The sequence below is a fragment of the Hypomesus transpacificus genome, chromosome 19 (assembly GCF_021917145.1).
Source record: "Hypomesus transpacificus isolate Combined female chromosome 19, fHypTra1, whole genome shotgun sequence".
In the NCBI taxonomy this organism is placed as follows: domain Eukaryota; kingdom Metazoa; phylum Chordata; class Actinopteri; order Osmeriformes; family Osmeridae; genus Hypomesus; species Hypomesus transpacificus.
In genome coordinates, this window is record NC_061078.1 from 555,835 (window position 1) to 568,548 (window position 12,714).

The window sequence follows — 12,714 nt, forward strand, 5'->3', positions numbered from 1 at the left end:
ATACACCTCACACACACACCTCCATACACACACTTTCCCAGTTTCCTCTCCTCTGTGGAGGTCAGAGTCAGACTGAGTTCAACATGAAGCTGCTGCTGCTGTTCTTGCTGGCGGGGAAGACGATCTGTGTGTGTGTGTCTGTCTCCTCCGACACACACTCCGACACACTCTCCGACACACACTCGGAGAGGGGGGGGGGCTCCGTTGGGGAGGACGGGGTTCTACAGTTGAACAGAGGAAACTTCAAACAAGCTCTGAAACACCACAAACAGCTGCTGGTGCACTTTTGTAAGTAGTCACACCCTCACACACTCACACACACTCACACACAAACACACACACACTCTCACACAAGCATTGCGTGTATGGTGTGTGTATGGTGTGTGTATGGTGTGTGTGTGTATGGTGTGTGTGGTGTGTTTGTATGGTGTGTGTGTATGGTGTGTGTGTGGTGTGTGTATGGTGTGTGTGGTGTGTGTGCATGGTGTGTGTATGGTGTGTGTGTATGGTGTGTGTGTATGGTGTGTGTGTATGGTGTGAGTGGGGTGTGTGTGTATGGTGTGTGTATGGTGTGAGTGGGGTGTGTGTGTATGGTGTGTGTATGGTGTGAGTGGGGTGTGTGTGTATGGTGTGTGTATGGTGTGTGTGTATGGTGTGTGTGTATGGTGTGAGTGGGGTGTGTGTGTATGGTGTGTGTATGGTGTGTGTGTGTATGGTGTGTGTGTATGGTGTGAGTGGGGTGTGTGTGTATGGTGTGTGTATGGTGTGAGTGGGGTGTGTGTGTGTATGGTGTGTGTATGGTGTGTGTGCATGGTGTGTGTGTATGGTGTGTGTATGGTGTGTGTGGTGTGTGTGTATGGTGTGTGTGTATGGTGTGTGTGGTGTGTGTGCATGGTGTGTGTGTATGGTGTGTGTGTATGGTGTGTGTGTATGGTGTGTATGGTGTGTGTGCATGGTGTGTGTATGGTGTGTGTGTATGGTGTGTGTGTATGGTGTATGTGTATGGTGTGTGTGTATGGTGTGTGTGTATGGTGTGTGTGTATGGTGTGTGTGTATGGTGTATGTGTATGGTGTGTGTGTATGGTGTGTGTGTATGGTGTATGTGTATGGTGTGTGTGTATGGTGTGTGTATGGTGTGTGTGCATGGTGTGTGTATGGTGTGTATGGTGTGTGTGTATGGTGTGTGTGTATGGTGTGTGTGTATGGTGTGTGTATGGTGTGTGTGCATGGTGTGTGTATGGTGTGTATGGTGTGTATGGTGTGTGTAGTCGCTCCTCTGTCAGGGGAAGGCCAGCGGGTGGCAGCAGAGTTCCGAGCCGCAGCACTGCAGCTGCAGAGGTCGGAGGTCAAGCTAGGTGTGGTCGACGTCTCCAAGGAGAAGGAGCTGGCTCGTGAGCTCAACGCCACAGCCCCACCCTCACTCAGGCTCTACCAATCAGGAGACAGAGACAAAGTCACACCCTTCCCAGGTACACACACACATGCACACACACACCAACATGGAGACCACATACACACACATTTACACACCACTCACACACACACACATCACACACAGTCAGTCATGTAACCTCTCTCATGCACCCATTTCTCCTGTTATGTGATTGTTCAGGACTGCAGACTGCTGCCTCCATTGTGACCTGGCTAAAGAGGAGGGCGGGGCCTTCAGCTGACCTCATCACTGATCTTAGCCAATCAGATCGTCTAACAGACTTGGAGGGGCTTGTGGTCCTGGGACTGTTCAAGGTGATTGGCCGCTTGATTCTTACCGTCTTCCAAGTCACTTCTGAAGGCTGTGTGATGGAGCTTCTGTGTGTGGTGTGTATGGTGTGGTGATAGTGTGTGTGTGGTGTATAGTGTGGTGATAGTGTGTGTGTGGTGTGTATGGTGTGGTGATAGTGTGTGTGTGGTATGTATGGTGTGGTGATAGTGTGTGTGTGGTGTATGGTGTGGTGATAGTGTGTGTGTGGTGTGTATGGTGTGGTGATAGTGTGTGTGTGGTGTATGGTGTGGTGATAGTGTGTGTGTGGTGTATGGTGTGGTGATAGTGTGTGTGTGGTGTGTATGGTGTGGTGATAGTGTGTGTGTGGTGTGTATGGTGTGGTGATAGTGTGTGTGTGGTGTATAGTGTGGTGATAGTGTGTGTGTGGTGTGTATGGTGTGGTGATAGTGTGTGTGTGGTGTATAGTGTGGTGATAGTGTGTGTGTGGTGTGTATGGTGTGGTGATAGTGTGTGTGTGGTGTGTATGGTGTGGTGATAGTGTGTGTGTGGTGTATGGTGTGGTGATAGTGTGTGTGTGGTGTGTATGGTGTGGTGATAGTGTGTGTGTGGTGTGTATGGTGTGGTGATAGTGTGTGTGTGGTGTGTATGGTGTGGTGATAGTGTGTGTGTGGTGTATAGTGTGGTGATAGTGTATGTGTGGTGTGTATGGTGTGGTTATTATGTGTGTGTGTGGTGTGTATAGTGTGTCATAGTGTCTATAGTGTTATAGTATAGGTGTTAATGTGTGTGCTGTGTGCAGGATCTCCAGCAGGGGGCAGTGCCGGTGTTAATGTGTGTGCTGTGTGCAGGATCTCCAGCAGGGGGCAGTGCAGGTGTTCTACGCTGCAGCAATAGACTTGCCAGACCTCTTCTTCTACGTCAGCAGCTCTCAGAGCTTCTACAGGAAGTACAACATCATCAACCAGGAAGCGGTGCTGCTGTTGAAACAGGTCTGTCACATGACTAGGTCACATGATTCATTATACAAGTAGAGATATAATGGCTCCAACCTCAAAATCAGATTGACTGATGGCCATGGTATGTTGGTGATAAATCATAAGTAACACCTCTTCACAGTTCTATTAAAGATATCTTGTACAGACAAATGCATCAGTCTTTGTGTGTAAATGTGTGTATTGTGTGTGTGTCTGTGTGCGTGTATGTATGCGTACGTGTGTGTGTGATGTGTGTGGTGTGCGTGTGCGTGTGTGTGTAGTCTGAGTTGCAGCAGGTGTATGACATGAGCAGTCAGACATCTAAAGAGGAGTTGATTCTCTTCATCACTGTTCACCAGATGGACCTGGTCACTGAGTACACTGGACAGGTACACACACACTCACACCAGACAGGTACACACACTCACACTGCTAGTGTAGCCAGAATCCTATTTGGGGGGGGTCTCATCTTAAAATTATATATACATACAATATCATGTATATATATTTGTTTAACATATATATATTATATATATGTATATGACAATATTATAATATAAAATAATAATATATGCAGTATTAAAACATTACAAATATAATTATATTAAGATAACCCTGACCCTAACATTCAATTCAATTACATTTATTTGATCAAGAGGGACAGTGTAAATTTATGAACATTAAAATGTAAATGCCCCCAATTATAGCCAAAAGGCTAGTTTCCGTTGGCAGTCCCTCTGCCAAAGTGAAAAAAGAGACAAGACATGCAACAAAAAAAAGGCATTAAGTTAAAATATATCACACATCAAATCTCAATACACAAAGAAGAATGGGTATAAGAACAACAAGTGGTAAAACATAATTCTACTGCTTACCCACTAATGGTCACATTTTTGGTTGATTATCAACCAATGTTTTGAGATTTATTTTAAAGCAGTTGAACAAGGTTGATTCTCTAATGTTCTGTGCGAGACAGTGCCCTTCCCGGACTGACCTGACAGAACAAAACGACTGTCCAAATACACTTTTTTTAAAGGAAACTCAGTCTCCTCTTGCTGCCCCTCGAGTGGCACTGGTTGCTGCTGTTCTAAACTTGACTAGGCTTCATAGTGGTGGGGGGGGCAGGTTAAAGAGCATCTGCTAAATGATTAAATGTAAATGTAAACCGTATTCTTAAATGTGATTAGGTTGTCCCAACTTAAAAGTCTGCACTTATGGAGGACTGAACAGTGATGGTGTGATTTACATTTACATTCATTCATTTAGCAGGCGCTTTTATCCAAAGCGACTTCCAAGAGAGAGCTTTACAAAGTGCATAGGTCACTGATCATAACAACGAGGTAGCCCCAAAACATTGCCAGTAGCCAAAACATGAAGCACATATTGTGAACAACCAAAATAAGTGCCAAAGGGAAGAACCACAAGAGCATGTAGTTAAACAAGTTTAAGATTTAGTTTTTTTGTCAAGTATTTTGAGAGCCTGTTTGTAAAGAGACATGACCGGTTTAAGGGTAGTGGAGTTGGCAGTAGACCAGGGGTCTCATTTACAAAACTGTGCGTAGGATTCTTACTAAAAGTGTACGTACGCCCAAAAGCCTAAAATGGCGTACGCACACAAAAATGCAGATTTATAAAACCGTGCGTACGCACACCTGTACGCAATGTTCCCTTTATATATCACAGATTACCCACAAGTGTGCATACGTAAATCTGCATTTTACCCCGCCCTGAACACACATGCTAATCCAGTATATTAATGATCCTGGCATGCGATTGTTTTTAACGGTGAATCATGGCGCATGACAACTTTTCAGACACTGTTAGCCTATTGGCGGAGGCCCGAAAACCACATTATTTGGTGGCCGGTGGATCACCAATAAAAAAAACAGTGCGAGTGGTTTTAACTGTGCCAGTGATACCGCGAGTCGGGATAAAAATTGGAAACAAAAGCGTTTTGGTATGAACAGTAATTATGGACTGATAACGAGGACGTAGAGTGTAGCGAATGCGCGGGAGCTTAACTTTATTTCCAGTTTTTGACATATGATGATAAATGCACAATATTCAAAAAATACATTTAGTTATACACTGTGTTCAGCAGTTATCTAAAGGTAGCATATGTGATGTTATCCTGTATTCCATGCAGTCGGGGAATCTCCCCCTCCTGCACTCCCGTAGTGGACAATCTGATGGTAAGGAAGCGCTGAATTTTGATTTCAAATTTGAGTTGGATTGTACAAGGTTTTTATGGAACAATTATCACTCAATACAAGCGCAAATAACACTGCTGGATTTAATCTTCATGATAATGATGAAATCGAGTGAAAAAAACAAGTTTGAGAAAAAAAACAAAATATATAAATATTACGAGTAGAATCGTTCTTCCCACATTTACTTTATGCAGTCTGTCTGACTACAGTATGGTCATCTGCGTCGCCAATTCCAACTGTTTCGAAAATGTGCGTAGGCCTACGGGAGGGTCAGAGTTTGCGTGGAGGACCGCACATTCTACCGTCAAGTTAGTTTTTTATAAATCACAACCTTTGCGTGGAAAGTGGCGTACGCACATTTTCATCCCTGTTTTGTGTGTACGTAAGCTTTATAAATGAGACCCCTGGTGGGTAAGCAGTAGTTAATGTGAGATAACATAACTCTAACCTAACCCTAACCTAACTAAATCGAACCACACACACAATCTCACAGGCTGATGTTTCCTCCAGACTGCAGCTCAGATCTTGTCCTCTCCGGTTCTAAGCCACGCCCTCCTGTTTGTCAACAAGAGCTCCGACGACTTCTCCCATCTCCAGGCGGCCTTCAGTGCCGCTGCTGCCCCCTTCAGGGGGAAGGTAGGTACTGCACTCACACACCTAAACCCCCAAACTAACCCTAATAACTGGAACTAACCCTAATCTAGCCCTGTTCATTTTCACTTCTGTACCACCTCCCAAACTACAGAAGCACGAACCCTAACACTATATTTGTCTGAACCATATGTGTGTGTGTAGCTGCTGTTCGTGCTGGTGGATGTGGACGAGCCCAGGAACGGCAGGATGTTGGAGTACTTCCGTGTTCGAGACGTGGAGGCTCCCCTGCTGCGATTGGTCAACCTGACAGACCATGTGACCTACCAGCTCCCCTCTGACACGCTGGACACGCCCACCATCACACACTTCTGCCAGTCATACCTGGAGGGCAAGGCCAAGGTACACACAGACACACACACACACACACACATACACACTTCTACATTCACAAGCAAGTAACATGTGTGTATGTGGTGTGTGTGTACGTGTGTGTCTGCATGTGGTGTGTGTGTTTATGGTGTGTGTAGCCCCGCCTGCAGAGCGAGCCAGCTCCAGCTGACTGGGACCAGCGTCTGGTGAAGGAGCTGGTGGGCTCTAACCTGGAGAGAGTCGCCTTCAACCCAGACAAGACTGTCTTCATCCTGTTCTGTGGGGACACACACTCTTACACACATACACAAACACACTTACACCCACACACCCACATACTCTTACTCACACAAACACTCACACTCTTACATACACACACACACTCTCACATACACATATGCACACACACTGTTACCATACACACTGACATACACACATACATACACATACATACTCATCATGCTCTCTGTTGCAGATCTGCCCTACAGCCAGAGGAGTCGCTCTCTTTTCCTGTTGTGGGAGGAGCTTGGTACGGCCTTCCTGTCCAGAGACGATGTGGTCATCGCCCGCATCGACACGTCATCCAATGACATTAATCTGTCTCTGCAGGAGCCAAGCCCCGCCCTGATCCTCTTCCCCGCCCTTCACGCAGAGAGGGTCGGTACACCGTCTGTGTGTGTGAGAGAGAGGATGGGTGTGTATGTAAGTGTGTGTGTGTGTGAGAGGTAACAGTATGTGTATTTTTCCAGGTGGTGATCTACAGAGGAAAGAGGACTCTGGAGGAGCTGAGGGGCTTTCTGGAGAGAGAGATGGAGAAGGCCAGCAGAGACAGAATCGAGGTTGGAACTCTGAACCAGCAGCTTTCATGGACACAGACCACATTACGTGTATTAGATGTATTTGACTCTAACGCACAATGTGCGTGTGCGTGTACGTGTGTGTGTGTGCGTGTCTGTGTACATGTGTGTTTCTATGTGTGTGTTTGTGTCCAGGAAGAACAGGAGAGGAAGGAGTACATTGAAGCACAGAAGGCAGCAGAGATCAAGGAAGAACTTTAGTATGGATCTTTAGCAGGGTGTAGTAGATATTAAACCCTGTTTCCAAGCGTCCATCTCATTGTCTCATTGTGTCCTTTGAGAGACATCACACCTTGTTAGATAAAAAATAAATAATAATCTCAAGTCTGGTGGTCATTACTGTTATTGGGGTGTGCTTGCCTTCGGCGAGCACAAACCATTGTTATCTCACATATGTATTTATTATTATTATTGTTTATTTTCGTGCCCCTAAGGTTCAGTCAATATTTGAACTACATAGACAACGTTGGTGTCAAAATGTTCGTCTTGGTCACGATTGCGTTGCTTCTATTCGGATTTACGTTCCGTTGCACAGTTTAGGAGGTTACAACGTTTTTGTGGCAAAAAAGTGCATTCTGTCAACGAAGGGTACTCACTAGCCTACGTCACTACGTCAGCACACGTTAGCAACGACGCATGGATACAAGGTGATAGAGACGTTCTAGCACGCAAGTTGAAGCTTGGATTATGAGTGAAAAATACCACCCCCAAAAAATTCTCAACCATTGGACTTTGTTGAGAAAGCATTTTCGAGTGGAACTGCAATCTCGGATTTTTGATTAAGGTCGTGAAAGTCTTAATTTGAGCGAGTGCGGGTTGCCCGTGAGACCGCCTAGTCTTTTAAGCGGCAGCCATGCTAGTAGTATTTTCGTAATTTTATAGTTCCATTTTACACGAAAAACCAGAAAGAGGGAAATGTTATGACGATATGACTATTGTGAAGACAGCCAGGTGGTGACATTTTAATGTAGGTTGCTGTAAAAACTTTGATTTGTTTGCTACGTGAGAGCCCCGTCAGCCTCCATGGACGATTGCGGCAGCTGTTGTCGATCTGCGTCTGATGAGTATTTTCTTAATTTCGTACCAGGGTCAATTCTACATCTAAATGGAGAGCAGTGTTTGAAAGTTGTGGCGATTGTGAAGACAGCCAGCGGGTCAGCATATTTCTGTGATTTGTGTAAAACTTGGAATTTGAGGGAGACCGCATCTTGTTTTGACGTTAGCCTCTGAGTCACAGACTCGGCTCGCCCACGGGCAATCAGTAGAAGTAGACCAAGCAGTGGTTCTCAATCCTGGTCATCGGGACCCCCTGCCCTGCACGTTTTAGATGTTTCCCTCCTCAAACACACCTGATTCAAATTAATGGGTCGTTATCAGGCCCATTTATTTGAATCAGGTGTGTTGGAGCAGGGAAATATCTAAAACATGCTCTCAAAAGAAACATTCTCATTTCTGGCGCTTTCAAACAATCAATGAAGTGTGGCTAGCAACAGCAGCTAGCTTGCCTCTAGCAAACTGCTTTTGAATTAGCCACGTCCCCCTAAATTAATATAAAACTTTTTTACGTTTTGGGGGGCTTATTTTCAGTTAGCAGACGGTACTGTTTGAATCGCAATTCAATCTGAAATACTGCCAGTGACAACGTTGTTACAGTAGCTTGTTTCAAAGGGTGTTCGCTTGTTTCAAAGGGTGTTCTTAATGAACGATGCAATATGAGTAGGCTAAATGCTTGAAAATATCACTAGAAGGGAAAACGGACCCACATGTAACCGACGCAAGCAAGCACACCCTACAATTTCCCCAGAAATTGTACCCTCTCTAGTTCATGTGTAGTTTGACAAGAGCAGACCAGTCTAGACCAGAACATACCAGACCAGTCTAGTCCAGACCAGACCAGACCATCCTAGTTTAGACCAGATCAGTGGACACTAGATTAGAACCAGGATGAAGCACTGAGGGTTCTAGAATGTCTGCAAATCAGAACTGTCATGATTTTGTGTTCTACATTTTGACCCAGATGCCTGTCCCCTTAAATCCAAATTAACTTGATACCAGGGGTATATACACACACACACACGCCCTGTCCTACACACATGGATTTATTTAAAGATCAGTTTAATCACAAATGTTCTTTTAAAGGGGTAATTGATTGCAAAATTGGTCATTGATCTGATTTTACCTTGTCATAGTTGAATAAAGACAGTTCAGTGGGTAAAATGAACATACAGTGAACCTCAAAGTTCATTGACACCTCTTTCCTATCTAAATCTCACAACTTGAAACTGCAACTGTAAAACGATCGGTTTCGAAAAAGCTGAATTTGTGACATCACAAATGTAGCATCACCTTTGTCACGCCCCAACATTTACATACAAACCAGCCTTCTGGAGTTCTGGCCCAGGATCTCAGACACTAGGTTAGCTCCGCGCTGCTCTGTGTACTTCCACAGGAAATACAAAGGAGAAAGTTTGGAAGTTTTTAAAGGATATTGAAAATGGACCATCGTAAATGCAGTGTTTCAGGCTGGACAGGGAATGCTGACACTTTTCATAGTCTTCCTAAGGAACCAAACACTCGACGGGCTGTGATGTTTGTCTATGAGAAGATCCCTGTGCAGTTTGAAACTCTATTACACATTTGCTCAAACCATTTCACCGAGGACAGTTTTGAAAACCTGGGACAATGTAAAGCAGGATTTGCTATGAAGCTGTTGCTGAAAAGAGGTGCTGTTCCGACCTTGTGTTCATCACAACTGCAAGCTGTGATATGATGTTGTCGCAACAGTTATTATCAATGCTAACGTTTCCTGCCTGTATCTAGCATCGGTAGAATGTGTGATGATTTAGTTTATTGGCAATGGGGCTAACGTACGTTGTTTCATGTTCCTGACTGTGCTTACTTCAAATAAATAACCTGTGTTGTCATGTAAATCTACAATTCAAGATGCATGTTTGTCCAGATCAATTTTTCAGCAAGATAGCTAAAGCTAACTGAAGCTGAGTTGAATCACGATAGTTTGTTTGCTAAGCTGTAGTGCTAACGTACCCACTTAAGGCAATCCTGTTTGCTTCGACAACAGAAGTGGAAACAACTAACATAATAATTTCAAATGATATCTAGTCAATCTGTTGAAAACAGTGTTGTGTTGACACAATAGATGTATTTGTACGTTTTTGTTTCAAGTCTCCACTTTCGGTGTTTCAGTGAGTGTTGTTGGCTGTGTTGCGTCTTTGCTCTGCAGCTTCACTTGTTGTAAACCAACCAATCAGCGCGCAGCTTATCTATATATTAATGAGCATACCATAAAAGGAGAAAACCTAGCGTTTTTCCCGGGACAATTTCACAGGAAGCATCAGGGGAAATAGAACAGCACCCGGTCCATACCCTATTCCGAGACCTTAAGGAACAGTGTGAAATACCCCAAAAACCCAGTCAATGACCCCTTTAAACACTTATTAATTTCAAAACTACTGTTCCACACTTATCTACAAATACCTCAATTATAAAGTGTTGTTTTATTGGTTTGGGTTATATTATAGTTATGTTAGGGTTATATTATAGTTATGTTAGGGTTATGTAACGTTTAGCCGTATCTGCACTGGAATTGCAATACAAAAATGTGCATCTACTCACAGAGTATGAAAAGAATGTAAATAAGCATGACATTTATATTTGGAAAACTGGCTCACATAACCAGTTCACTGGAAATACGATTTGTCAAATTTCCTCGTAAAGTGTTAAAAAAGAGACGTTTGGTGAAAGTTAGGTTTGACCTCAGAAATCCCAATATGGAAATTCTGCTTGGTTTTTCTTTTTTATATTTTATAACGTGTGTATGTATGTTACAGTTATGTTAGAATTGATTGCAGTACAATTTGATAGTAAGAAATATACCGCCCCCCCCGTCCCCCCCATATAATTGAGTTCCATTATATACAGTGCCCTCCAAAAGTATTGGAACAGTGAGGCCAATTCCTTTATTTTTGCTGTAGACTGAAAACATTTGGGCTTGACATCAAACGATGAATGTGAAACCAGAGATCAACGTTTCAGCTTTTATTTCCAGGTATTTACATCAGGATCTGATGCACAAATTAGAAAATATCACCTTTTTGTTCGAACCCACCCATTTGTCACGTGAGCAAAAGTATTGGAACATGTGACTGACAGGTGTGTTTTGTTGCCCAGGTGTGTCCTATTACATACATTATTCAATCAATAAATACCACTGAATGTCTACACTCAGGTTCAGATTGGGTAAGATAGGTTTTGTCTATGCAGACTGTATTCAGAGGTGAAAACAACATGAAAACCAGAGCGCTGTCTTTGGGTGAAAAACAAGCAATTGTGAGTCTTAGAGAAGATGGAAAATCAATCAGAGCCATTGCAGAAACATTGGCCATAGCCAGTACAACCATTTGGAATGTCCTGAAGAAGAAGAAAACTACTGGTGTACTAAGTAACAGACGTCGAACAGGTAGACCAAGGAAAACATCAGCAGTTGATGACAGAAACATTGTGAGAGCTGTAAAGAAAGACCCTAAAACAACTGTTAGTGAGATCAGCAACAACCTCCAGATGGCAGGAGTGAAGGTATCACTATCTACTGTTCGCAGAAGACTTCATGAACAAAAGTACAAGGGCTACACCAGAAGATGCAAACCACTCATTAGCAAGAAGAATAGGAAGGCCAGGCTGGAATTTGCCAAAAAGTACAGAGATGAACCTCAAAAATTCTGGGACAAAGTTTTATGGACTGATGAGACAAAGATTAACTTTTACCAAAGTGATGGAAAGGCTAAAGTTTGGAGAAAGAAAGGAACTGCTCATGATCCCAAACACACAAGCTCATCTGTGAAACACGGTGGAGGTAATGTCATGGCTTGGGCTTGCATGGCTTCTTCTGGGACGGGCTCATTAATCTTCATTGAGGATGTAACACATGATGGCAGCAGCAAAATGAACTCGGAAGTCTACAGAAACATTTTGTCTGCCAATTTAAGGAAAGATGCAACCAAACTGATTGGCAGAGCCTTCATCATGCAGCAAGATAACGACCCAAAACACACTGCCAAAACAACAAAGGAGTTCATCAGGGGCAAGAAATGAAAGGTATTAGACTGGCCAAGTCAATCTCCAGACTTAAACCCTATAGAGCATGCATTTTACCTGCTTAAGAGGAGACTGAAGGGAGGAACCCCACAAAACAAACAACAACTGAAAGAGGCTGCAGTGAAAGCCTGGGAAAGCATCAAAAAGGAAGAATGCAAAAGTTTGGTGACGTCAATGGGTCACAGACTTGCTGCAGTTATTGAAAGCAAAGGATTTGCAACTAAATATTAAGTCTTATTCACTTAAATATGTTTTAAGTATATCTGTTCCAATACTTTTGATCACATGACAAATGGGTGGATTCAAACAAAATGTGATATTTTCTTAGTTGTGCATCAGATCCTGATGTAAATACCTGGAAATAAAAGCTGAAACGTTGATCTCTGGTCTCACGTTCATTATTTGATGTCAAGCCCAAATGTTTTCAGTCTACAGCAAAAATAAAGGAATTCGCCTCACTGTTCCAATACTTTTGGAGGGCACTGTAGCTATTTCGCTTGCAACAGCTCTGTACCTCTGTTGGTCGACTGTACTACAGCATACATGCCCAGTAAACCCTTGCTCCCCTCATTAAAGAGGAGATACTATACTAAATAAAGTTTGTTATACAAATTATATAAAACTCTGTAGATTGGGTGTATGGCTAGGGTTATGGTGGTCATTTACATTTGGTTTCAATAAACCCTAATTTACAGAAAACGCAGTAGTTTTGATAGGCAGTAGGTGCGATCTCTAAAACATACCATGTCATAAAATAAGTGATGATGGTCTCTTCCTGCTCCCGCAGTCCCTGCACGGGGCAGGTTTCTGATTATCACTAAGCCCTGGTGACTGGTGGACACACTCATATAGCATACACCCGCGCATATCCATAC

General features: G+C 43.4%; 2 protein-coding genes across 2 annotated transcripts in view; both read left to right on the top strand.

Moving 5' to 3' along the window:
* The first annotated feature begins 57 nt into the window (after positions 1 to 57).
* zgc:136472 (uncharacterized protein LOC678514 homolog) lies at positions 58 to 7,045 on the top strand. The gene is made up of 11 exons (XM_047042337.1): positions 58 to 288; positions 1,269 to 1,469; positions 1,613 to 1,746; positions 2,572 to 2,712; positions 2,979 to 3,086; positions 5,418 to 5,543; positions 5,703 to 5,900; positions 6,029 to 6,149; positions 6,346 to 6,527; positions 6,620 to 6,709; positions 6,863 to 7,045. The coding sequence occupies exons 1-11, from the start codon at positions 84 to 86 to the stop codon at positions 6,926 to 6,928; spliced, it is 1,572 nt and encodes a 523-aa protein (XP_046898293.1). The 5' UTR covers positions 58 to 83; the 3' UTR covers positions 6,929 to 7,045.
* Positions 7,046 to 12,603: 5,558 nt separating this feature from the next.
* The window catches only part of si:dkeyp-9d4.3 (caskin-1), a 9,105-nt gene continuing 8,994 nt past the window's right edge, over positions 12,604 to 12,714 (top strand). Inside the window, 1 exon segment of the mRNA XM_047042291.1 lies at positions 12,604 to 12,642. Within this exon segment, the coding sequence (XP_046898247.1) occupies positions 12,604 to 12,642 (39 nt within the window).